Source organism: Bubalus bubalis, chromosome X (genome assembly GCF_019923935.1).
Source record: "Bubalus bubalis isolate 160015118507 breed Murrah chromosome X, NDDB_SH_1, whole genome shotgun sequence".
NCBI lineage: Eukaryota > Metazoa > Chordata > Mammalia > Artiodactyla > Bovidae > Bubalus > Bubalus bubalis.
Window position 1 is genome coordinate 43,836,255 of NC_059181.1, and position 27,633 is coordinate 43,863,887.

At 38.9% G+C, this 27,633-nt stretch overlaps 1 protein-coding gene across 1 annotated transcript in view; it reads left to right on the top strand.

Moving 5' to 3' along the window:
* Positions 1-23,634, top strand: part of LOC112577673 (short coiled-coil protein B-like) — a 37,831-nt gene extending 14,197 nt beyond the window's left edge. Inside the window, 1 exon segment of the mRNA XM_045164344.1 lies at positions 22,078-23,634. Within this exon segment, the coding sequence (XP_045020279.1) occupies positions 22,078-22,448 (371 nt within the window). The 3' untranslated portion in view covers positions 22,449-23,634.
* The last annotated feature ends 3,999 nt before the right edge of the window (positions 23,635-27,633 follow it).

Consider the following 27,633-nt stretch of genomic DNA (forward strand, 5'->3'; position numbering starts at 1 on the left):
CTACATGTCTCTTTAGTCTCCTTTAATCTAAAAAAGTTCCTAGTTGTTTTTCCTTGCATGTTCTTTGGTCTTTCATGATATTGACATTTAAAAAAAAAGAAATCAGGCCAGTTGTTTGTAGCTTTGGCATAAATTTGGTGCGGGGGCGGGGGGTGGGGAGTGGTAAACCTGACCCCCAAAATAAATTTGAAATGGAATGGAATAATAACTTTATAGCTGGCTTCAAAGTCCAACTTTGGCAGTGACTTGGAACACATTTCTTAATCTTCTCTTAGCCTTGATTATCTGATTTGTTAAATGGGAATAATGATCTTCATTTTAAAAGGCAGTTGTGAGAATTACAAATTTATGCAATCTTTCCAGAAAGCAATTTGAGAATCTGTCTCAAGAGTCTTAAACATACCTGTGTTCTTGGATCCAGTCATTCTATTTCTCGCAATTTATCCTTAGGAAGTATCAGAGGTAAGTGAACATACAGGCGGTGGTGATCATTATTGTGGATGTCAAGATAGCAGGTGGGTAAAACACGCTACTTCCTTCATCTCCTTCCTTGTCATCCTCAGGCCCCTTCCCTTCACCACTCACAGCTAACATTTATTAACGGTTACCTTGTGTCCAGCACTATGCTGAGTTACAGGTTGCTGTGGCAAGCTTGAAAGTCATGCTTAGGAGGAGCACTTGGTAACATGGAAGAGCAGTAAGAATGTACCATTTATTGAGGAATCCAGATAACTCTGTGTATAAAACGGGATCCCAACTTTGTTTTATGTTTATGGGATTATGTTTAGAGAAAAACCTAGAAAGAAGTACAATAAAATGTTTACACTAGGTGGTGAGTTTGGGATAAGTTTTATTTATAACGACAAAAACAAGGGAAATTCTTATACAAATTTTGTACCAGTATGTAGTTCTACTCATGGTTATTTGGCAATAACTGGTCATAAGGCCACTCATAGTGGAAAGGTGGACTTGAAAATTTAATCCTTGACATATCAGCCACTTCCCAGCTTTATATCTGTATAAAAGAGAAAAGATTTCAATGGATAGCTAGATATGTCGGTCACATCATACTATCTTTTTTAGTCTGATGCTAACATACACTACATTCCTTTTCATTAGTCCTTGCTACCCAATTATCTTTTCCTAAACTTTTATTTTCAATCTTTCTGGCATTATGTATTGTTGGTAAACAGCACAAACCCGGATCTTTTTTTTCTATATGATTCATTTATTTATTTCTATTTTCTTTTTCTTATTTCGGTCGCACTGTGTCTTCATTGCTGAGCCTGGGTTTCTCTAGTTGTGGCGAGCAGAGGCTACTCTCCTTGTGGTGTACAGACTCATTGTAGTGGCTTCTCTTGTTGCAGAGCGCAGGCGCACAAGTTTCAGTAGTTGTGTGGTTCCTGGGATCTAGAGTGCAGGGGTTCAGTAATTGTGGCACAGGGGCTTAGTTGCTCTGTGGCATGTGGAATATTTCTGGACCAGGGATTGAACCCATGTGCCCTGCATTGGCAGATGGATTCTTATCCTCTGTACCACAAGGGAAATCCCAAATCTGGATCTTCTTTCTTTAAACTGACAATCTCTGAAACTTACTTGATAAACGTGTGTGTTAGTTGCTCAGTGGTGTCTGACTCTTTGCAACCCCATGGACTATAGCTCTCCAGCTCCTATGTCTATAAAATTCTGCAAGCAAGAATGCTGGAGTGGGTTGCCATTCCCTCTTCCCAACCCAGGGATCAAATCCAAGACTCCTGAATTGTAGGCAGATTCTTTACCATCTGAGCCACCATGGAAGCTCTTGATAAACGTAGCCCATTTATATTTACTGTGATTGCTGATGCCTCTGCAATTATTTCTGCCATCTTATTTATGCCTTCTGTTTTTTCTACTTTTCCTATGCTTTTTTCCCCTCCTTTCCTGTCTAATTTATGACTAAGCTTTTAAAATTTATTTTATTTCCTTTTTTGTTCTGGAATTATGCATCCTATTCTTATGATTTCTATAGTTACCTGGAATGGTATTATATGGTTATTTATCCTAACACTTTAAATAAGCAATCTACTTAATATGTTCCAACTTTGTGTGTAGTCTTACTCTTATTGGGAACACTCTTGGGTGTAGATAATACAAATATAGTTCTGTTTCAATTGCAGTTATACTTTATATGCTTATTCTAATGTGGCTTCTGGGATAGGGGATATCAAGACATTTGTATTTTTCAGTAAATATTTAAATAAAGCAGTTGAATACATCTTTCTTACTGTCTGCCTGAGAAACCATGAAAACCAAAGTAAACATGAGTTTGATCACAATGCAGACACCTGGAACATTTGAAAAATAACATGGATCACAGAAATATGCTTCTGTATGTCAGTGTTGAAAAAAAAATTTATTCCTATAGTTACCCATTCATGCATGCTAAGTCGCCTCAATTGTGTCCAACCCTGTGCGATCCCATTGACTGTAGCCTGCCAGGCTCCTCTGTCCATGGGATTCTCCAGGCAAGAATATGGAGTGAGTTGCCATGCTCTCCTCCAGGGGACCTTCCCGACCCAGGGACTGAACCTGCATCTCCTGCATTGGCAGGCAGATTCTTTATCGTTAGTGTGACCTGGGAAGCCCTTCTATAGTTATGCAATAACTCAAAATGATAGCATACATGTATACTTAATCTAATATTATTCAATATTTCTTTATTCTTCATGAACAATACAAAGAATTTAGAATACTCTAAGTCCAATTAGATCAGCCATCTCTTGTGCTTCATATTATCAATTCATAACTTATTTTGTCTTATCTTAATTTTTATGATACAAATTGAACATTATTATTATTGACAGAGTCGATACGTGTTTGGATTCCCTTCTTCCATTTTTACCAGTTTATTTGTTTATCATTCATTCTTATATCTCATATCTTTATTATGGGATCTTTCTTCATTAAGAAAGTATGGTGGCAAATTCTCAGTTTTTCTTTATCTGGAAATACCTTTACTTTCCCCTCACTCTTAAAAGACAACTCTCTAAAAAACAAACAAAAAGTAAGTCTTAATTTTAAAAAAAAGAGTACAAGAAAAATATAAATATCAAAATCAAATTTCCTCCCCCTACTCTCTACCATCTGACTTCAGACCAAGATATAACCACTGCTAGGCAATGGCACCCCACTCCAGTACTCTTGCCTGGAAAATCCCATGGACAGAGGAGCCTGGTGGGCTGCAGTCCATGGGGTCACTATGAGTCGGACACGACTGAGCGACTTCACTTTCACTTTTCACTTTCATGCATTGGAGAAGGAAATGGCAGCCCACTCCAGTGTTCTTGCCTGGAGAATCCCAGGGACGGGGGAGCCTGGTGGGCTGCCGTCTCTGGGGTCGCACAGAGTCGGACACGACTGAAGCGACTTAGCAGCTTAGCAGCAACTGAAATCAGATCGATTGTATTCTTTGCAGCCAAAGATGGAGAAGGTCTATACAGTGAGCAAGAACAAGATTGGGAGCTGACTGTGGCTCAGATTATGAACTCCTTATTGCCAAATTCATACTTAAATTGAAGAAAGTAGGGAAAACCACTAGACCATTCAGGTATGACCTAAATCAAATCCCTTGGAATTGATTTAGTGGAAGTGAGAAACAGATATAAGGGACTAGATCTGATAGAGTGCCTGATGAACTATGGACAGAGGTTTGTGACATTGTACTGGAGACAGGGATCAAGACCCTCCCCAAGAAAAAGAAATGCAAAAAGGCAAAATGGCTGTCTGAGGAAGCCTTACAAATAGCTGTGAAAACAAGAGAAGCAAATAGCAAAGGAGAAAAGGAAAGATATTCCCATTTGAATGCAGAGTTCCAAAGAATAACAAGGAGAGATAAGAAAGCCTTCTTCAGCGATCAATGCAAAGAAATAGAGGAAAACAACAGAATGGGAAAGACTAGAGATCTCTTCAAGAAAATTAGAGATATCGAGGGAACATTTCACACAAAGATGGGCTGAATAAAGGCCAGAAATGGTATGGACCTAACAGAAGCAGAAGACATTAAGAAGTGGCAAGAATACACAGAAGAACTGTACAAAAATGATCTTCATGACCCAGATAATCACGATGGTGTGATCACTCACCTAGAGCCAGACATTCTGGAGTGTGAAGTCAAGTGGGCCTTAGGAAGCATCACTACAAACAAAGCTAGTGGAGGTGATGGAATTCCAGTTGAGCTCTTTCAAATCCTAAAAGATGATGCTGTGAAAGTGCTGCACTCAATATGCCAGCAAATTTGGAAAACTCAGCAGTGGCCACAGGACTGGAAAAGGTCAGTTTTCATTCCAATCCCAAAGAAAGGCAATGCCAAAGAATGATCAAACTACCACACAATTGCACTCATCTCACACGCTAGTAAAGTAATGCTCAAAATTCTCCAAGCCAGGCTTCAACAATACGTGAACCGTGAACTTCCAGATGTTCAAGGTGGTTTTAGAAAAGGCAGAGGAACCAGAAATCAAATTGCCAACATCCGCTGGATCATCAAAAAAGCAAGAGATTTCCAGAAAAACATCTATTTCTGCTTTATTGACTATGCCAAAGCCTTTGACTGTGTGGCCTCCCTGTCTATCACCAACTCCCGGAGTCCAAAAAACCCATGTCCATCAAGTCGGTGATGCCATCCAACCATCTCATCCTCTGTCGTCCCCTTCTCCTCCTGCCCTCAATCTTCCCCAGCATCAGGGTCTTTTCCAATGAGTCAGCTCTCTGCATCAGGTGGCCAAGGTATTGGAGTTTCAGCTAAAACATCAGTCCTTCCAATGAACACCCAGGACTGATCTCCTTTAGGATGGACTGGTTGGATCTCCTTGCAGTCCAAGGGACTCTCAAGAATCTTCTCCAACACCACAGTTCAGAAGCATCAATTCTTCGGCATTCAGCTTTCTTTATAGTCCAACTCTCACATCCATACATGACTACTGGAAAAACCATAACCTTGACTAGATGGACCTTTGTTGACAAAGTAATGTCTCCGCTTTTGAATATGCTGTCTAGGTTGGTCATAACTTTCCTTCCAAGGAGTAAGCATCTTTTAATTTCATGGCTGCAGTCACCATCTGCAGTGATTTTGGAGCCCAGAAAAATAAAGTCTGACACTGTTTCCACTGTTTCCCCATCTATTTGCCATGAAGTGATGGGACCAGATGCCATCATCTTAGTTTTCTGAATGTAGAGCTTTAAGCCAACTTTTTCACTCTCCTCTTTCACTTTCATCAAGAGGCTCTTTAGTTCTTCTTCACTTTCTGCCGTAAGGGTGGTGTCATCTGCATATCTGAGGTTATTGATATTTCTTCCAGCAATCTTGATTCCAGCTTGTGCTTCTTCCAGCCCAGCGTTTCTCATGATGTACTCTGCATATAATTTAAATAAGCAGGGTGACAGTATACAGCCTTGATGTACTCCTTTTCCTATTTGGAACCAGTCTGTTGTTCCATGTCCAGTTCTAACTGTTCTTCCTGACCTGCATATAGGTTTTTCAAGAGGAAGGTCAGGTGGTCTTTCAGAATTTTTCAGGTCATCTCTTTCAGAATTTTCCACAGTTTGTTGTAATCCACACAGTCAAAGGCTTTGGCATAGTCAATAAAGCAGAAATAGATGTTTTCTGGAAATCTCTTGCTTTTTCCATGCTCCAGCGGATGTTGGCAATTTGATCTCTGGTTCCTCTGCCTTTTCTAAAACCACCTTGAACATCTGGAAGTTCATAGTTCAGGTATTGCTGAAGCCTGGCTTGGAGAATTTTGAGCATTACTTTACTAGCGTGTGAGATGAGTGCAATTGTGTGGTAGCTTGAGCATTCTTTGGCATTGCCTTTCTTTGGGATTGGAATAAAAACTGACCTTTTCCAGTCCTGTGGCCACTGCTGAGTTTTCCAAATTTGCTGGCATATTGAGTGCAGCACTTTCACAGCATCATCTTTTAGGATTTGAAAGAGCTCAACTGGAATTCCATCACCTCCACTAGCTTTGTTTGTAGTGATGCTTCCTAAGGCCCACTTGACTTCACACTCCAGAATGTCTGGCTCTAGGTGAGTGATCACACCATCGTGATTATCTGGGTCATGAAGATCATTTTTGTACAGTTCTTCTGTGTATTCTTGCCACTTCTTAATGTCTTCTGCTTCTGTTAGGTCCATACCATTTCTGGCCTTTATTCAGCCCATCTTTGTGTGAAATGTTCCCTCGATATCTCTAATTTTCTTGAAGAGATCTCTAGTCTTTCCCATTCTGTTGTTTTCCTCTATTTCTTTGCATTGATCGCTGAAGAAGGCTTTCTTATCTCTCCTTGTTATTCTTTGGAACTCTGCATTCAAATGGGAATATCTTTCCTTTTCTCCTTTGCTATTTGCTTCTCTTGTTTTCACAGCTATTTGTAAAGCTTCCTCAGACAGCCATTTTGCCTTTTTGCATTTCTTTTTCTTGGGGAGGGTCTTGATCCCTGTCTCCAGTACAATGTCACGAACCTCCATCCATTTGCTTCTATAAATAAAGCTGAAATAAATATTTCTTATACACATATCTTTGTGTATGAACTTGGCTTATTACATAGACTGAACTTAATGGAGGCAAACAGAAAGATTGTTTTGTTTAAAAAAAAAAAAGAAAATTCACCTCAGGATACAATTCTAGGTTGACAAATATTTTGTTTTCCCACTTTAAAGGCATAATCCACTATCTTCTGGCTTTATTTTTAATGTTGATGAATCTGTTGTCAATACAATTGCTTTTAATTTTTTTAATAATCCTTTTTTTTCTTTCTTGCTAATTGCTTTTAAGATTTTCCTCTTTGGTGTCCTGCAGTTTAAGCTATGATACATCTAAGAATGTATGTTCTTATTAATGCTCTCAGAGCTCATTGAAATTCTTCCATCTAAAAATGTATGTCAATAATTTTAGAAAATTCTCCACCATTATGTCTTTGAGTATTATTCCCCCCCATTCTCTCTGTTCTCTCCCTCCTGATATTCATTTAAATATATGTTGAATCTCTATGTCTCTTATCCTTTCATATTTTCTGTCTCTATGTCTCTGAGTGCTGAATTCTGTTGAGTTTTTTTTCAGATTTTTCCTTTCAGTTCATGCTTGTCTTATCTTCAGATCTGAGTTTATAATTTCAGTGATCATATTTTTCTTTTCTAAAAGTGTTCTTTGGACCTTTTAAGAAAATCCGTTTGATTATTTTTTATGCAGTCTTATTCCTTGCTCACATTTGTAATTCCATCTCATTTCTTTTGACAGTTTAACCTACTGGTAATTTCCCATTGCTGTGGAGAGGTGATTAGATGACTATGAAATAAAGTTGGAAAGAAATGTGTCAGTGCATCTCTTTTGATGCCATTTCAGACCTACTGAATACATTGATGAAATTAAACTCAAAACTTTTTAAACATACCAGTTTGATAGTTTGTTCTTGGCACAACTAATATTGAAATTCAGAGGGTCCAGTTCTGCTGGTTTTTGTCTCTGCTAGTTAGTGGCTTATTTCTTCAAGTGTTTTCTAATTTTATATTGACTTCTGCTTGGAGGAAGTTTATCTGTGGATATCCTGAGGTGTCTGACTTGAGGGGCAAATTCTTCCAGAGAGAATTTCCATTATCTTCTATCAAGCACCTCAGTCACTTAAGAACCCAGGACAACTTTAAATTAAGTCCCTTGGACTTCATAGGTGATATAAATTTGAATTCTAACCACTTACAAAGGCAGGCTTATCATTTTTTAGGGGAGATATTTTTCTCCACTTAGGAAATTGAGACAGATAAGACTTGTTTTCTCCCTTTGCTGCTAACAGACTCATTTTCTGGCCTATCATTTAACTTGGCTGCTGTCCTTTAGAGGGTTCTGACTTCATGTGAAGTTGTAGTTCCAGCACATTCCTTGTGTGGACCCAGAACTCTGTGTCCTGTGGGTATTAAAAACCAGAATTCAGAGCTTCCTTGGGCTCAGTGGTAAAGAATCTGCCTGCCAATGCAGAAGGCCGGTTCAATTCCTGGGTCTGGGAGGATCCAACATGTTGCCAAGCAACTAAGCCCATACGCCACAACTACTGAAGCCCACATGCTCTAGAGCCCATGCTCCCCAACAAGAGGAACCAGTGCAAGGAGAAACCCACGCACTGCAACTAGAGAGTAGGCCCCGCTCACTGTAACTAGAGAAAAGCCCTCAGCAATGAAGATCCAGCACAGCCTAAATAAATAAAATTGTTGAAAAAAAAAAGCAGGTAGGGGGGCGGATTTCTGGGGTGGTCCAATTGCTAAGATTCTGTGCTCCCAATGGAGGGGGCCTGGATTTGATCCCTGGTCAGGGAACTAGATCCCACATGCTGTATGTAACTAAGACTCAATGCAACCAAATAAAATAAATGAAATATATTTTTTTTTAATAATTTGGAACTATATTCAATATCCTGTGATAAACCATAATGTAAAATAATATGAATAATGATATTTTATATATATATATATATATATATATATATATATGGAGAATCCCATGGACAAAGCCTGGTGGGTTGCAAAAAGTTGGACACTACTGAAGCAACAGAGCACAGCACAGCATAAATATATATACGGAATCACTTTGCTATACAGCAAAAATTAAACACAACCTTGTGAATCAATTATATTTCAGTAAATTTTTTTTTTAATCCCCTCAGAGTTCTACATTCCTCTCAGTGGCAACCGCAAGTGATTTTTGGGCTTGCCTATCATTTTGGTTTATGCTTTCTGTCTCTTTGGCGCCCAGAGATTTTCTTTACTTTCTAGGGAGCTTGTGTCTAAGATTTCTAGATGCTTTATTATAGGAAAGTTTATCAGACTATCCAGTCTTTCGTGTTATCTGAAGTAGAAAACCCAGGCTCCTTTAATCTTTACAACAACCTTACAAATTAAGCATTATTATTCTCATTTTATTATTGTGGAAATTGAGGCTCAGAACGGATATGTGACCATGTGAAGCCACTCAGTCATGTCTGACTCTTTGCAACCCCATGGACTATAACCTACCAGGCTCCTCTGTGCATGGGATTTTACAGGCAAGAGTACTGGAGTGGGTTGCCATTTCCTTCTGCAGGAGATCTTCCCAACCCAGGGATTGAACCTGGGTCTCCTGCATTGCAGGGAGAAGCTTTTACCATCTGAGCCAGCAGGGAAGCCCAGATTGGATATAGATTCTATCAAGAAGCAAAGTCTAGATTTGAACCCAGTACTGGCACCAGAGTTGATGGTTGTTTAAATACTAAGGTATATTGCCTCTGTTTTTCTGTGTACTTTCTCTTCTTTTAAAAAATGTTAATTTTGTCTATCCTCAGAAAAAAATAAAACTTTAAAAGGTATTATAAATTGGAAAAAAAAAAAGATCCCTTGCTTATAACATGTATTTATTTGTTAAACCTGATAAGTTGGGCAATCAAAGCCCTAGAGCTAGGCCTAGGTCATCCATTGTACCTATCAAGTACCATATGGAAAGAACTGAGTGTTTTCCTCTGCATAAATGATAAATAATACCTGAGCCAGAGTATTATCATACCTTCCCTTCCCTTGATTTTGTTGTGCTTACCTTTTCCCTATGAGCCCATCGTTTTCTCCACCACGCTCTCCCCAGGCTGCTACTAGCTCTAAAGAGTAGTAATAAATAAGATTGCGTCCCTGCTACATTTTTGGCAGGCAGGAAAATCTTCTTGGACACAGTAGATATAGACCTTATCTGTCTAGGTTGTTGATTAGAAAAGCATGCTGAAGGACATGTAAGCCTTAATGAAGTCTGAATAGATTACATCTACTTCTTCCCCAGGATCAGCATGATATGGCACTCCGAGCAGAAAACAGAATCAGTCTGGCACACGGGCTCACCATGAGACGATAATGCTTGCCACACACTGAGGTTTGCTTTCCTAAGTGCTGGAAAATTGATTGGTTTATAATTCGTTCTGGTATTTTCCCAAGTCTCTAAGTGTCTACAATTACCTGCCTTATACTTTTTTCCTCCATTTTAAAGCACACATGCACACATACACACACACATGTGTGGCTGTACGTGTGCTCACACACAATCTACCCTGTCTCAGACGATAGAGATCCTCCTGAGCTCTCGGAAATTCAGAGCACTGGGGCGGTCTCTAATGAAATTCACCAGAACTTTAAGTTCTCTGAGATGAATATTATCAAACTTTGATAATTTTATTTTATGCTGGTCCTCACTCTAAGTTAGCCTATTTACAAGGAAATTGGGAAAGGGTGGGCTCATCTAAGAGTCTGTCCAAATAAATCTAGTCCAGAAAGTACTCATTCATTCATGTGTGCGTGCAGGCACTCACTCATTCTACACGTATTTGCTGAGTACCTATTGTGTGTCAGGCCCCAATTTACTTACTGAGGTTGCAGTGGTAATCCTTTTAGACAAGTCTCTGCTCTCATGAAGTAAATGATCTAATGTGGCAATTAAATTAACAAATACACAATTTCAGATGACTATAAATGTTACGAAGTATTTAAAGCAGATGACAAACACAGAGGGAATGAATTGAGGGTAGAATGCCACTTCAGAGTTTTTTAGAGATGTTGGCTAAGAAAGACTTCAGAATCTTCTCTGTCACATTTTGTTGTTGTTGTTGGTTGTGCTGGGTCTTCACTGCTGCATGGGTTTTTCTCTAGTTGTGGTTAGTGGGGACTACTCTTTAGTTGAGGTATGTGGGCTTCTCACTGCAGTGGCTTCTCTTTTTGTGGATCACAAGCTCTAGGGCGCACGGGCTGTCCTCAATAGTTGTAGTGGACGGGCTTAGTTGCCTGCGGCATGTGGAATCTTCCCCGACCAGGGATTGAACTCTTGTCTCCTGCATTGGCTGGCAGATTCTCTACCATTAAGCCACCAGGGAAGCCCTTTCTGCTCTCTTCCGACCTCACTAGCTGCTTTTTCTGTCTTCTACAAAGGTTTCCCTTCATCTTTCCAACCTCCAAATATTGGAATATCCCAGGGATTATCCTTGGGCTTCTTTTTGATCTACATTCACTTCCTGATCTCATTCAGTCCCTGGATTTTTAAAAAATATTCTATATTTTACCCTAAAATAAGCAAAGTATGTATAGAACATTAACATTTGTCTAAGAAATGGGTAGGATAGAATACAAAAATGTAAGTGCTTTCAAGAACTGTGAAGGTCTGTGACTTACCCAACTTGCAAGCTAACAAGTTAAATTACCACAGTTTTGTGTCTGGCAGAAGACACAAGATTCATGGATCTTGTAATTCCATCTATTTCTTTCACAATTATTTAATTAATTTGACTATTAACTAATATCACTCTAATTTCCTTGGGGGAGGGGATTGAATGACTGTTGGATAAGATTGGAAAGAAGACTTTTCAATGCATTTTTGTTGATATCAGACCTATTGATTAAATTGATAAAATTAAACTTAAAATAACTTTTAAAATATATTAATTTTGTAGTTTGAATTTGATACATCTAATATCTGAAATTCAGGAGTCTCAAATGTGTCCAGAATCAGTCCTCTTGTCATTACCTTCTTGCTCCATGCCCATTCTTGTTTCTTTTGAACTAGTTTTTCAACAGCCTCCTATTTCCATCCTCGCGTACCTATCATGAGACCATCTACACCACAGCCAGATGATCCTTTTAAAGTGTGTACGATTATGTCCCTGTAAGATCAAGGCATTTCTTTGCTCTGATCACAAGGGAGAAACAAAAGAGCAATAGCATTTTACTCACAGAAATAGCACTAATCAGTGTCAGCATTTGAGCCAGTTCTCCAAGCTTCAATTCCAAGACCTGAAAAGGATCATGTGATGCCTGCACATGCAGTGGGTTACATTATAGGAAAGGAACTCTCAGCTTTGGGAACCTGAATATTTTATAATGGGAGTAAACCAGCCAGTCCTATGCTCCCAAGGGAGACACTATTTCTAGCTTCCAAAGTCATTAGTGATACTAACATCTTTAAAAAGATAGTCTGGAACAAAAGCTATCAGTGAGTTCACAAGATGTACAGAAACATGAGAATCATGCAGAATTATCTCCCAACATGTTTTTGCTTGCACTTTTTGTAAACAGAAGGATAAACAAAAACCTTTTTTTAATTGAAATATAGTTGATTTACAATAGTGTCTTGGTTTCAGGTGTACAACCAAGTGATTCAGTTACCCTTTTTTTTTTTTTTTCAGATTATTTTCCATTATAGGTTATTACAATGTATTGATAGTTTCATGTGTTGTATAGTAAATCTTTGTGGCTTATCTATTTTTTATATAGTGGTTTGTATCTGTTAATCCCATACTCCTAATTTAGGCCTCCCCCTCCTGGACTGTAGCCTATCAGGCTCCTCTGTCCATGGGATTCTCCAGGCAAGAATACTGGAGTAGGTTGCCATTTCCTTCTCCAGGAGATCTTCCCAACCCAGGGATTGAACCCGGGTCTCCCGCATTGTAGGCAGAAGCTTTACCATCTAAGCCACCAGGGAAGTCCATAAGTTTGTTTTATTTAATGTCTGTCTGTTTTTGCTTTGTATATAGATTCATTGTATTTTTTTAGATTCCACATATAAGTGATATCATATAACATTTATTTGTCTTTCTCTGTCTGACTTACTTCACTTAGTAGAATATTCTCTAAGGCCATCCATGTTCCTGCAAATAGCAATATTTTGTTCTTTATTATACTGAGTAATATTCCATTGTGTATGTGCATATACCCAAGATATACATATATATATTTATATTTATACATATATCTCACATCTTATTTATACAATCATCTGTTGATGAGCATTTGGGTTGTTTCCATGTCTTGGCCACTGTAAATAGTGTTCCTATGAACATCAGGGTGCTTGTATCTTTTTGAATTAGTGTTTTCAACTTTTCTGGATATATGCCCAGGAGTGGGATTGCTGGATTATAGGGTAGCTCTATTTTTAGGGGTTTTTTTTTTTTTTTTTGAGAAACCTCCATATTGTTCTCCATAGTGGCTGTACCAATTTACATTCCCACCAACAGTGTAGCAGGGTTCCTTTCTCTCCACTCACACTCCAGCATTTATTGTTTCTAGACTTTTTGATGATAGCCATTCTGACTGGTGTGAGGTAATACCACATTGTAGTTTTGATTTGCATTTCTCTGATAATTAGACTGTTGAGCATCTTTTCATGTGCCTGTTGGCCATCTGCATGTATTCTTTGGAGAAATGTCTATTTAAATCTTCTGCCCATTTTTTTGATTTAGCTGTTTGTTTTCTCAATATTGAGTTGTATGTGTTATTTGTATAGTTTGGATATTAACCCCTTGTTGATTGCATTGTTTGCAAATATTTTCTCCCAGTCTGTAGGTTGTCTTTTCATTTTTCTTTTGCTATACAAAAGCTTTACTTTTTATTAGATCCCATTTGTTTATTTTTGCTTTCATTTTTTTTTTGCCTTGGGAAACTGAACTCAGAAAATATTGCTGCTGCTGCTGCTGCTGCTAAGTCACTTCAGTCGTGCCCGACTCTGTGCGACCCCATAGACGGCAGCCCACCAGGCTCCCCCGTCCCTGGGATTCTCCAGGCAAGAACACTGGAGTGGGGTGCCATTTCCTTCTCCAATGCATGAAAGTGAAAAGTGAAAGGGAAGTTGCTCAGACGTGTCCGACCCTCAGCGACCCCATGGACTGCAGCCTTCCAGGCTCCTCCGTCCATGGGATTTTCCAGGCAAGAGTACTGGAGTGGGGTGCCATACTGCTACAACTGATGTTTGAGAATGAAAAATATTTTTTAAAGTTACTAAGAAAGAGACAGAGGGAACAGGGTGGGAGGGAAAAGAATGGAAGCTAGATTTCTCTGAATATATCTTGTTTTGTATATTTGATTTTGAAACCATTTCTTTTAACTAGAAAATGAAATCAAATTTTTAAAAAGCAATCTCTAAAAACCAAAAACTGCATGAAACAAATGAACCAAATTGTCTATCAAATAGGTAGAAAAACCACACAGAGAATAATTATTTCAAGTTACTATTTTTAAGTACAGTAATTTGTCTATATCTCTCCAGGGATATTCTCTTAAAGGCAAAAGCAAATCCAAAAACACCTTAACTCTTTACAGCAATTGTGTTAGTGGTAGTGTTGGTGTTAGTATTCTGAGGCTGTTTCATGTAATATGTTGATGAAATTGGGAACCAAAATTTTTAGTATGAGAGTATAGAGATACAGATTGAATATCAAGAGGTTAAATAAAACCCTGTAGTTCTGAATTTGAATTAGAAGTGTTATGTATGAATTCATGATGTATTTTATCTTTATAGAAAAAAAACAACACATATCTATCCAAGCTCTGTCATTGAAAAGGTCTAGAAACAATGACCTTTATTGGACCCCATGGCAGCTGAACTCTTCCTCTGCCAATACCTTCTTACTCTCCTTGCCTCCCATGGGTGTTGATCCCAAGGGTGCTCCCCAATGAACAGCTTGCATTCTAATAACCAGCCACAGAAAATGCTCAGTCCTTAATATCGAATAGACCTTCCTTTTTCCAAATGTTCCCAAACAGATCCAACCAAAGACTCCCAAATATAGGTACATATCAGTTAAAAAGCCTCCCCTTTCTTCCAAAACTCCCCTTCTTCCAAATGGGGTCTTCCAGAACTCCTTCCATAATAGAATATTTACCAATCAGAGACGGTTTCAGCATTTCCTCTTTTTATGTCTTTAATACTCTTGAACCCAGGCTGAAATGAAAGCAGTGGTAGATGGGTTCCCTTGCCCCAGGTTTATGAATGAAGAGCTTGTGTTGATCTTTTCTTGAAGTTAGTTTTGTCTTTGACACATCTCAGAGTCAGCTTCCCAGGGAAGCCAACAAGTGATAATTTATCTATTTATTTGCTTGTTGTCTGTCTCCCCTGACATTCCCTGGGAGAAGTAGGGCGTTGTGGAGTCTCCTAGTTCTCCAACCAGCTAAAACAGTGCCTTACACTGGAAGCTGCTCAATACCAATTATGCTGGATCCAAAAGTGAAATGACATTTAAACTGAGACCTGAAAGACAAAGAGATAACCAGGCAAAGATCTTGTGAAAGAGCATTCGGGGTGTTGGGAACAGCAAGTAAAATTCCAGAGCTCTTTCCTTCCTGTTTTGGTTCCAGATCTTTACAACTACTATTAAGTATTTGGGAGAGTTAAAATATTTTTGTTTGTTTTTGGTGTTGCTTTTGTTTCCTATTTCTTCCTCACTCCTGTTTCAGGATCACTTGATTTTTATAAATATAGCTCCAGGAACATACAGACCAATGTATAACTAATCAATCTTAGATTTCTGTTCATGAGCCCATACCAAACTCAAGGTAATTTCACTCCATTATTTATACAAAACATTTGTTTGTGGGAGGATATGGTAGTTGTTATGACTTCAGGGAGTTTAGTATCTACCAGGAATCTCTTATGATTACCCCAAGGAATAGGCCAGCATTGGAGTCCATGAGTCCATGGCCCCAAGGGCATTGGGGAGACTCCGGATCAGAATGGTCTGGGAAGAATTTTCTGCTTAAGTGTGTGACAAGCTCCTCCACTCACCCCTCCAGTCATGCTCATTCTCTGTAGAGCCTGACCACATGTTTTGCTTTCTGCTTTAAAAAGAAAATACTTTTTAAATGTCTTTTATTAAAGTAAAATTTGCACATGGTTAAAATATCAAATACTCTAGAAGGGTTTCTCTTACCCTTCCCCCTTATGAAGATAACTCTTTATCTTCTCAGACTTATCTCTGTATCACTAAGTAATCTCCTTCTACCCCTCTTTACTGGAAAATTGGGTTAAAGATACTGAGCATGGCCCCAGCCATCAGAACAAGACCCAGTTCCCCCCTAAGTCAGTCTCTCCCATCAGGAAGTTTCCATAAGCCTCTTATCCTTCTCCATCAGAGGACAGACAGACTGAAAACCACAATCACATAAAATTAACCAATCTTATCACATGGACCACAGATCAGTCGCTCAGTCATGTCTGACTCTTTGCGACCCCATGAATCACAGCACGCCAGGCCTCCCTGTCCATCACCAACTCCTGGAGTTCACTGACACTCACGTCCATCCAGTCAGTGATGCCATCCAGCCATCTCATCCTCTGTCGTCCCCTTCTCCTCCTGCCCCTAATCCCTCCCAGCATCAGAGTCTTTTCCAATGAGTCAACTCTTCGCATGAGGTGGCCAAAGTACTGGAGTTTCAGCTTTAGCACCATTCCTTCCAAAGAATTTCCAGGGCTGATCTCCTTCAGAATGGACTGGTTGGATCTCCTTGCAGTCCAAGGGACTCTCAAGAGTCTTCTCCAGTACCACAGTTCAAAAGCATCAATTCTTCAGTGCTCAGCTTTCTTCACAGTCCAACTCTCACATCCATACATGACCACAGGAAAAACCATAGCCTTGACTAGACGAACCTTTGTTGGCAAAGTAATGTCTCTGCTTTTGAATATGCTATCTAGGTTGGTCATAACTTTTCTTCCAAGGAGTAAGCGTCTTTTAATTTCATGGCTGCAGTCACCATCTGCAGTGATTTTGCAGTCCAGAAAAATAAAGTCTGACACTGTTTCCACTGTTTCCCCATCTATTTCCCATGAAGTTGTGGGACCGGATGCCATGATCTTAGTTTTCTGAATGTTGAGCTTTAAGCCAACTTTTTCACTCTCCACTTTCACTTTCATCAAGAGGCTTTTGAGTTCCTCTTCACATTCTGCCATAAGAGTGGTGTCATCTGCATATCTGAGGTTATTGATATTTCTCCCAGCAATCTTGATTCCAGCTTGTGTTTCTTCCAGTCCAGCGTTTCTCATGATATACTCTGCATATAAGTTAAATAAACAGGGTGACAATATATAGCCTTGACGAACTCCTTTTCCTATTTGGAACCAGTCTGTTGTTCCATGTCCAGTTCTAACTGTTGCTTCCTGACCTGCGTACAAATTTCTCAAGAGGCAGGTCAGGTGGTCTGGTATTCCCATCTCTTTCAGAATTTTCCACAGTTTATTGTGATCCACACAGTCAAAGGCTTTGGCATATTCAATAAAGCAGAAATAGATGCTTTTCTGGAACTCTCTTGCTTTTTCCATGATCCAGCGGATGTTGGCAATTTGATCTCTGGTTCCTCTGCCTTTTCTAAAACCAGCTTGAACATCAGGAAGTTCACGGTTCACGTATTGCTGAAGCCTGGCTTGGAGAATTTTGAGCATTACTTTACTAGCATGTGAGATGAGTGCAATTGTGTGGTAGTTTGAGCATTCTTTGACATTGCCTTTCTTTGGGATTGGAATGAAAACTGACCTTTTCCAGTCCTGTGGCCACTGCTGAGTTTTCCAAATTTGCTGGCATATTGAGTGCAGCACTTTCACAGCATCATCTTTCAGGATTTGGAATAGCTCAACTGGAATTCCATCACCTCCATTAGCTTTGTTCGTAGTGATACTCTCCAAGGCCCACTTGACTTCACATTCCAGGATGTCTGGCTCTAGGTCAGTGATCACACCATCGTGATTATCTGGGTCATGAAGATCTTTTTTGTACAGTTCTTTTGTGTATTCTTGCCACCTCTTCTTAATATCTTCTGCTTCTGTTAGGTCCATACCATTTCTGTCCTTTATCGAGTTCATCTTTGCATGAAATATTCCTTTGGTATCTCTGATTTTCTTGAAGAGATCCCTAGTCTTTCCCATTCTGTTGTTTTCCTCTATTTCTTTGCATTGATCGCTGAAGAAGGCTTTCTTATCTCTTCTTGCTATTCTTTGGAACTCTGCATTCAGATGTTTATATCTTTCCTTTTCTCCTTTGCTTTTTGCTTCTCTTCTTTTCACAGCTCTTTGTAAGGCCTCCCCAGACAGTCATTTTGCTTTTTTGCATTTCTTTCCTATGGGAATGGTCTTGATCCCTATCTCCTGTACAATGTCACAAACCTCATTCCGTAGTTCATCAGGCACTCTATCTATTAGATCTAGGCCCTTAAATCTATTTCTCACTTCCACTGTATAATCATAAGGGATTTGATTTAGGTCATACCTGAATGGTCTAGTGGTTTTCCCTACTTTCTTCAATTTCAGTCTGAATTTGGCAATAAGGAGTTCATGGTCTGAGCCACAGTCAGCTCCTGGTCTTGCTTTTGCGGACTGTATAGAGCTTCTCCATCTTTGGCTGCAAAGAATATAATCAATCTGATTTCGGTGTTGACCATCTGGTGATGTCCATGTATAGAGTCTTCTCTTGTGTTGTTGGAAGAGGGTGTTTGTTATGACCAGTGCATTTTCTTGGCAAAACTCTATTAGTCTTTGCCCTGCTTCATTCCGTATTCCAAGGCCAAATTTGCCTGTTACTCCAGGTGTTTCTTGACTTCCTACTTTTGCATTCCAGTCCCCTATAATGAAAAGGACATCTTTTTGGGTGCTAGTTCTAAAAGGTCTTGTAGGTCTTCATAGAACTGTTCAACTTCAGCTTCTTCAGCGTTACTGGTTGGGGCATAGACTTGGATTACTGTCATATTGAATGGTTTGCCTTGGAAAAGAACAGAGATCATTCTGTCATTTTTGAGATTGCATCCAAGTACTGCATTTCAGACTCTCTTGTTGACCATGATGGCCACTCCATTTCTTCTGAGGGATTCCTGCCCGCAGTAGTAGATATAATGGTCATCTGAGTTAAATTCACCCATTCCAGTCCATTTCAGTTCGCTGATTCCTAGAATGTCGACATTCATTCTTGCCATCTCTTGTTTGACCACTTCCAATTTGCCTTGATTCATGGACCTAACATTCCAGGTTCCTATGCAATATTGCTTTTTACAGCATCGGACCTTGCTTCTATCACCAGTCACATCCACAGCTGAGTATTGTTTTTGCTTTGGCTCCATCCCCTCATTCTTTCTGGAGTTATTTCTCCACTGATCTCCAGTAGCATATTGGGCACCTACCAACCTGGGGAGTTTCTCTTTCAGTATCCTATCATTTTGCCTTTTCATACTGTTCATGGGGTTCTCAAGGCAAGAATACTGAAGTGGTTTGCCATTCCCTTCTCCAGTGGACCACATTCTGTCAAATCTCTCCACCATGACCCGCCCGTCTTGGGTTGCCCCACAGGCATGGCTTAGTTTCATTGAGTTAGACAAGGCTGTGGTCCTAGTGTGATTAGATTGACTAGTTTTCTGTGGCTGCGCGGGCACAGGAGGGCCTAGAGGAGCTATCCCACGTTGAAGGTCAGGAAGGGCGGCGGTGAAGAGATACCCCTCGTCCAAGGTAAGGAGCAGTGGCTGCGCTTTGCTGGAGCAACCGTGAAGAGATACCCCATGCCCAAGGTAAGAGAAACCCAAGTAAGATGGTAGGTGTTGCAAGAGGGCATCAGAAGGCAAACACACTGAAACCATACTCACAGAAAACTAGTCAATCTAATCACACTAGGACCACAGCCTTGTCTAACTCAACACATGGACCACAGCCTTGTCTAACTCAAAGAAACTATGAGCAGCCACCCAGGACAGACGAGTCATGGTGGAGAGTTCTGACAAGGTGGTCCACTGGAGAAGGGAATGGCAAACCACTTCAGTATTCTTGCCTTGAGAACCCCATGAACAGTATGAAAAGGCAAAAAGATAAGACACTGAAAGATCAACTCCCCAGGTTGGTAGGTGCCCAATATGCTACTGGAGATCAGTGGAGAAATAACTCCAGAAAGAATAAGGAGATGGAACTAAAGCAAAAACAACACCCAGTTGTGGATGTGATGGGTGATGGAAGTAAAGTCCCATGCTGTAAAGAGCAATATTGCATAGGAACCTGGAATGTTAGGTCCATGAATCCAGGCAAATTGGAAGTAGTCAAACAGGAGATAGCAACATGAACATAGACATTTTAGGAATCAGCAAACTAAAATGGGCTGGAATGGGTGAATTTAATTCAGATGACCATTATCTACTACTGTAGGCAAGAATCCCTTAGAAGAAATGGAGTAGCCATCATAGTCAACAAAAGAGTCCGAAATGCAGTACTTGGGTGCAATCTCAAAAACAACAGAGTGATCTCTGTTCATTTCCAAGGCAAACCATTCAATATCACAGTAATCCAAGTCTATGCCCCAACCAGTAATGCTGAAGAAGCTAAAGTTGAATGGTTCTGTGAAGACCTACAAGACCTTCTAGAACTAACACCAAAAAAGATGTCCTTTTCATTATAGGGGACTGGAATGCAAAAGTAGGAAGTCAAAAGATACCTGGAATAACAGGCAAATTTGGCCTTGGAGTACAGAATGAAGCAGGGCAAAGGCTATAACAGTTCTGCAAAGAGAACGCATTGGTCATAGCAAACACCCTCTTCCAACAACACAAGAGAAAATTCTACAAATGGACATCACCAGATGATCAATACCAAAATCAGATTGATTATATTCTTTGCAGCCAAAGATGGAGAAGCTCTATACAGTCAGCCAAAACAAGACCGGGAGCTGACTGTGGCTCAGATCATGAACTCCTTATTGCCAAATTCAGACTTAAATTGAAAAAAGTAGGGAAAACCACTAGACCATTCAGGTATGACCTAAATCAAATCCCTTACAATTATACAGTGGAAGTGAGAAATAGATTTAAGGGACTAGATCTGATAGACAGAGTGCCTGATGAACTATGGACAGAAGTTCATAATATTGTACAGGAGGCAGTGATCAAAATCATCCCTAAGAGAAAGAAATGCAAAAAGGCAAAATGGTTATCTGAGGAGGCCTTACAAATAGCTATGAAAAGAAGAGAAGTGAAAGGCAAAGGAGAAAAAGAAAGATATACCCATCTGAATGCAGAGTTCCAAAGAATAGCAAAGAGAGATAAGAAAGCCTTTCTCGTGATCAGTGCAAAGAAATAGAGGAAAACAATAGAATGGGAAAGACTAGAGATCTCTTAAAGAAAATTAGAGATACCAAGGGAACATTTCATGCAAAGATGAGCATAATAAAAGGCAGAAATGGTATGGACCTAATAGAAGCAGAAGATATTAAGAAGAGGTGGCAAGAATACACAGAAGAACTATACAAAAAAGATCTTCATGACCCAGATAATGACAATGCTGTGATCACTCACTTAGAGCCAGACATCCTGGAATTCAAAGTCAAGTGGGCCTGAGGAAGCATCACTACAAACAAAGTTAGTGGAGGTGATGGAATTCCAGTTGAGCTATTTCAAATCCTGAAAGATGATGCTGTGAAAGTGTTGCACTCAATATGCCAGCAAATTTGGAAAACTCAGCAGTGGCCACAGGACTGGAAAAGGTCAGTTTTCATTCCAGTCCCAAAGAAAGGCAATGCCAAAGAATGCTCAAACTACCGCACAATTGCACTCATCTCACATGCTAGTAAAGTAATGCTCAAAATTCTCCAAGCCAGGATTCATCAGTATGTGAATTGTGAACTTCCTGATGTTCAAGCTGGTTTTAGAAAAGGCAGAGGAACCAGAGATCAAATTGCAAGCATCCATTGGATCATCGAAAAAGCAAGAGAGTTCCAGAAAAACATCTATTTCTGCTTTTTGACTATGCAAAAGCCTTTGCGTGGATCACAACAAACTCTGGAAAATTCTTCAAGAGATGGGAATACCAGAACACCTGACCTGCCTCCTGAGAAATCTGTATGCAGGTTAAGAAGCAACAGTTAGAACTGGACATGGAACAACAGACTAGTTCCAAATTGGGAAAGGAGTACATCAAGGCTGTATATTGTCACCCTCCTTATTTAACTTATATCCAGAGTACATCATGTGAAATGCTAAGCTGGATGAAGCACAGCTGGAATCAAAATTGCTGGGAGAAATATCAATAACCTCAGATATGCATATAACACCACCCTTATGGCAGAAAGTGAAGAAGAACTAAAGAGTCTCTTGATGAAAGTGAAAGAGGAGAGTGAAAAAGTTGGCTTAAAACTCAACATTCATGTGTTCCCCAGGATGGGGAACACATGTATACCTGTGGCGGATTCATTTTGATATTTGGCAAAACTAATACAATTATGTAAAGTTTAAAAATTAAAAAAAAACAACACAAAAAACTCAACATTCAGGCCAGTTGGTCCAAGTGTCCAGGCCTGAGGCATCCTACCAAACCCTCCCCCTGCCGGTGCCTCAGAAGGCAGACCATTCATCAAGAATTTTGTATCCAAGGCGCAGAAGTTTGTTACCGAAGATGATGAATGCTGACATGGATGCAGTTGATGCTGAAAATCAGGTGGAACTGGAGGAAAAAACATGACTTATTAATCAAGTATTGGAACTCTAACACACACTTGAAGATCTGTCTGCAAGAGTAGATGCAGTTAAGGAAGAAAATCTGAAGCTAAAATCAGAAAACCAAGTTCTCAAACAATATATAGAAAACCTCATGTCAGCTTCTAGTGTTTTTCAAACAACTGACACAAAAAGCAAAAGAAAATAAGGGATTGATATCTCTTATGTCTTACGGAATTGCTGCTGATCTTTTTTTTTCTTTAAAACTTGGATAGATTCCAAAAGTTACAGTACTTTTGTTTGTGGCTTCACTGAGTATTTATGAAGATAATGTCAGATCTAGGCAAAATTAAGAGCATAACAGAAGACTTTCATGAGTTTGTGTATTATGTTAGTCTATGAAAATGTGCAAATGTAGAGACTTTATAATTAGAAATGCATATGTTTATGAAACTTGAAAATGAATGTTTTATCAAATTTGTTTTGATTTATAGGGTTAGTATTGTCTTATATTATAGGCATAGAGATACAAGCAAGTAACTACCGTGTTGTGAAAAAGTAACCAAAATCATGTACTGAACGCACAGCTTTATGTGCCCTGTCTACCGTCATGTGCCTCTTTTCCATTTGTTTTCTTCCTGTTTTTCCTTCCCCTAGGGAAAAAAATGGTTTCACGTTTGTAAAAAGTAATTTCAGTAGCTAATCATCTAGGAGAGTAGCCTGAACTCTAACTGTTGAAACTTGACCAAAATAAGATACTTTCTCAGTTAGGGCTTATTTATTATGTTTAGTAGTAAGGATAGTAGGTTTCTCTTACATTAATTGAAAATGGAGGCTATAAAAATGAAGATTTTTCTTTGAATTATGGTATGGGGAAGATTTATTATTAAAAACTTCTTTTGCACAAAATAACCCACTTGGTATCTGAAAAGATGAGTTCTGGTTGTGTGTGTGTTTGAAATAGAAAATTTTGAGGAAAAATAGAAATAGGGTGGGAAAAGTACTTCTTAAGTACCTGTAACCAACTCCAAATGTTTCTTCTCCAGATTTATGTTCTCTCTGGCACAGATTGGATTTTGGAAGGAATATTTTAAAATATGGATTAAGTTTGGCTAACCTTATGTAAACCACACCTGGAAGAGAATAGAGTTTGGTCTCAGATTTATTTGTAGTACCAGCAGATCAACTTTGCAAAGTCCATTAAGAGTGGATTAGTATCAGAGTCATGAATAAGATGGGAGAGTTTTACATGTAAACTAATTGATGCTTTCTCAGTATTTTATCACTTCTCCCAGAAGTTTCTGCAAACCCAACTACTGGTTTGCAGAATTTTAGTCATTTAACCGTTTTTTAAAATTTAGTTTAGTAGGTTCCATTTGGTAAGGAAATCAGTAGTTGTTAATTAAAATGTTAAATAGGAAAAGAAATCCACTAATATAGTTTATAGTTATTAAATTTAGGCTAATCATGGAATAATCTTATGTTTGTATTGGTGTAAAATTTGATGACTTTAGCTGTATGAATATATAATAGTCATACTGCAAACATTTTGCATCTCTTTGTGACTTAATTTTCAAACATTTAAAATTGTGTTGCAGTTACGCTTTGCTGTTTAATAAAAAGCTGTTTCAAAAAAAAAACCTCAACATTCAGGAAACTAAGATTATGGCATCTGGTCCATCACTTCATGGCAAATAGATGGGGAAACAATGGAAACAGTGACAGACTTTATTTTGGGGGGCTCCAAAATCCCTGCAGATGGTGAGTGAAGCCATGAAATTAAAAGACACTTGCTCCTTGGAAGAAAAGTTATGACCAACCTAGACAGCATATTAAAAAGCAGAAAAATTACTTTGCCAACAAAGGTCTGTCTAGTCAAATCTATGGTTTTTCCAGTATGGATGTGAGATTTTTCCAGTATGGACTGTAAAGAAACCTGAGCACTGAAGAACTGATGCTTTTTAACTGTGGTGTTGGAGAAGACTCTTGAGAGTCCCTTGGACTGCAAGGAGATCCAACCAGCCCATCCTAAAGGAAATCAGTCCTGAATATTCTTTGGAAGGACTGATGCTGAAGCTGAAACTCTAATAGTTTGGCCACCTGATGCGAAGAACTGACTCATTGGAAAGACCCTGAGCTGGGAATGATTGAAGGGGGAGGAGAAGGGGATGACAGAGGATGAGATGGTTGGATGGCATCACCGACTCAACGGACATGAGTTCAAATAAACTCCGGGAGTTGGTGTTGGACAGGGAGACCTGGTGTGCTGCAGTCCATGGGGTCGCAAAGAGTTGGACACGACTGAGCAACTGAACTGAACTGCTCTTTATTTATCATTTTTAAATAATGTCTGTTCATTTACTGGCAGGACAGTTGAGAATTCAGCTCGGTTACACACACAAACCCCCCAACAACTCTTTCCCTTCAAATATGATTAGAATGCATTTTAAGTTCTTTCATAGATTTTCTTTGTATTTCTTTCCATATTGTAAGCTTTTATGAAAAGACTGGTAATCCTTTAGTATCATATGTAAGAATGAGGAAAGGAAAACAGATTAAGGTCTATATGTACTTGGATAGGTCTATTGACTGGCTGAATTTCATCCACTTTAGGGTCAATAGGTTATTGTCTTAGGGATTCCAAAATGCTAGCAGTCATATCTTTGCACTTGGGAGTTAAAACTTCTCCTGCTCTCATCTGATCATTTATTGTTGACAGAGTGACTTGTCATTTTTTAATGTTTTGTTGTCTTTCTTATCACTATTGATTACTATTATTTAAACTTTATCTGGACATACTAGCTAATGTAGTAAGGCAAAAGGAAAAAAGTAAATGAACAAAATTGGAAATGAGAAGGTAAAATTATTATTTACATTTGCTATGATTATATACTTAGAAAATCAAAATGATCAACTGAAAAATAACTATAAAAATAATTCAATAAAATTTATAGATACAAAATTGATAAATAGAAATATATTCAAAGTTAACATATAGCCTTCGTATACACAAACAGGGCTTCCCTGGCAGCTCAGATGGTAAAGAATCTGCCTGTAATGAGGGAGACCTGGGTTTGATCTCTGGGTCAGGAAGATCCCCTAGAGAAGGGAGTGGCAACCCACTCCAGTATTCTTTCCTGGAAAATTCCATGGACAGAGGAGCCTGGTGGGCTACAATCCATGGGGTCACAAAGAATCGGACATGACTAAGTGACTAACACTTCCACTTCCACATACACAAACTGAAGAGCTATTGGAAGAATACATCCTATTTACAAAAGCCACTAAAAGAAAATGGATAAAATACCTGGGAATATCTTAAGATACTTGCATGATCTATATGAAGAAAACTTTTAAAAATAAAAATACTATACAAACAGCTCATACAACTCAATAAAAAAAAAAAATAAGCAGAAGGCCTAAATAGACATTTATCCAAAGAATATATATAGATAGCCAATAGGCACATGAAAAGATGCTCAACACCCTAATTATTAGAGAAGTACAAATCAAAACTTGCAATGAGGCATCACCTCACAGTGGTCAGAATGGCTAACATCAAAAACTCTAAAAATAATGAATGCTAGGGAGGGTGTGAAGAAAAGAGAACCCTCCTATGCTATAGGTGGGAATGTAAATTGGTGCAGCCACTATGGAGAACAGTATAGAGGTGCCTCAAAAAACTAACAATAGAGCTCCCATATAATCCGTCAATCTCACTCCTGGGCTTATATCCAAAACAGTTAAAAACTCTAATTTGAAAACAGCACCCCACTGTTCATAGCAGCACTATTTACAATAGCCAAGACATGGGAACAACCTAAATGTCTAGCAACAGAGGATTAAATAAAGAAGATGTGTTACACACACACATACACACACATATAAAACAATCAGATATTATTCAGCCATAAAAAAGAATGAAATATTGCCATTTGTAGCAACATGGATGGACCTAAAGATATTATATAATATTAAGTGAAGTAAGTCAGACAGAGAAAGACAAATAAATGTTATATCACTTGTATGTGGAATCTGAATAATAATACAAATGAAGCTTTATAAAAAACAGAAACAGATTCATAGATATAGAAAACAAACTTATGGCTACCAAAGGAGAAGGAGTGCGTACATTCTAGGTCACTTCAGTCTGTCTGACACTTTGTGATCCCATGAACCCACCAGGCTCTCTGTCCATGGGATTCTCCAGGCAAGAATACTGGAGTGGGTTGCCATGCCCTTCTCCAGGGATCTTACCAACCCAGGGATTGAAACTGCACCTCCTGCATCTCTTGCACTGCAGGCTGATTCTTTACTGCTGAGTCACCAGGGAAGCCCCAAGGCGAAGGGGAGGAGTGATAAATTAGGAGTGAGGGATTAACAGATACAAACTGTTATACATAAAATAGATAAGCAACAAAGATTTACTGTAAATGCAGGGAATTATATTCAATATCTCATAAAAACCTATAATGGAAATAACCTGGCATATATATATATGTGAACCATTTTGCTATACACCTGAAAGTAATTGATTCACTAATATTGTTAATCAACTATACATCAATAAAAAAGTGTAGAATGGCCTAAGTTGATTCAGAACACAGAACTGTAAAAGAAATTATTGATATCAATGACTAAAAATTAAATATTTCTGTATGGCAAATAGCACCATAAGCAAAGTCAAAAGACAAACAACAGAATAGAACAGATGACTGCAATTCAAATGACATATATAAAGGGCTTCTACAAATCAAAAATAAAATACCATCAGCCAGAAAGAAAAATTGTTGGAGTCTATGAGCAAGCAGTTCACAGAGAAGGAAATGCAAATGGTTTCTAACTGTGGGGGAAAATGTTCAACCTTGCTCATAATAAAAGAAATAAATAATTAAAACTACCCTGAGAAATTCTTCCCTTATCAGATTCACAAGCTCCAAAAATTTGATAATCCAGTAACTGGCAAAGATGTCAGGGAAAGACTCGAACATTACTGGTTGGGACTGCAAATCAGTAAGACCTCTGGGGAGGGTGAATGACAATGTCTGTCAAAACTGCAAAAGCACCCAGGAATTCTACTTCAAGGAATTTATCCTACAGATATACTCACATGTGCACAAATAGGCATATTCAGCATTGCTTGTAACAGCGAAAGTTTGGAAGCAACCAAAATGTCCATGACTAGGTCACTAGTGTGTGTGTGTTGTTCACTTAGTCGTGTCTGACTCTTTGCAACCACATGGACTGCAGCAAGCCAGGTTCCTCTGTCTATGGAGTTTTCCAGGCAAGAAAATGGGTTGCCATTCCTTCTTCATGGGATCTTGTCAACCCAGGGATCAAATCCTGTCTCCAGCACTGCAGACAGCAGATTCCTTACTATCTGAGCCACCAGA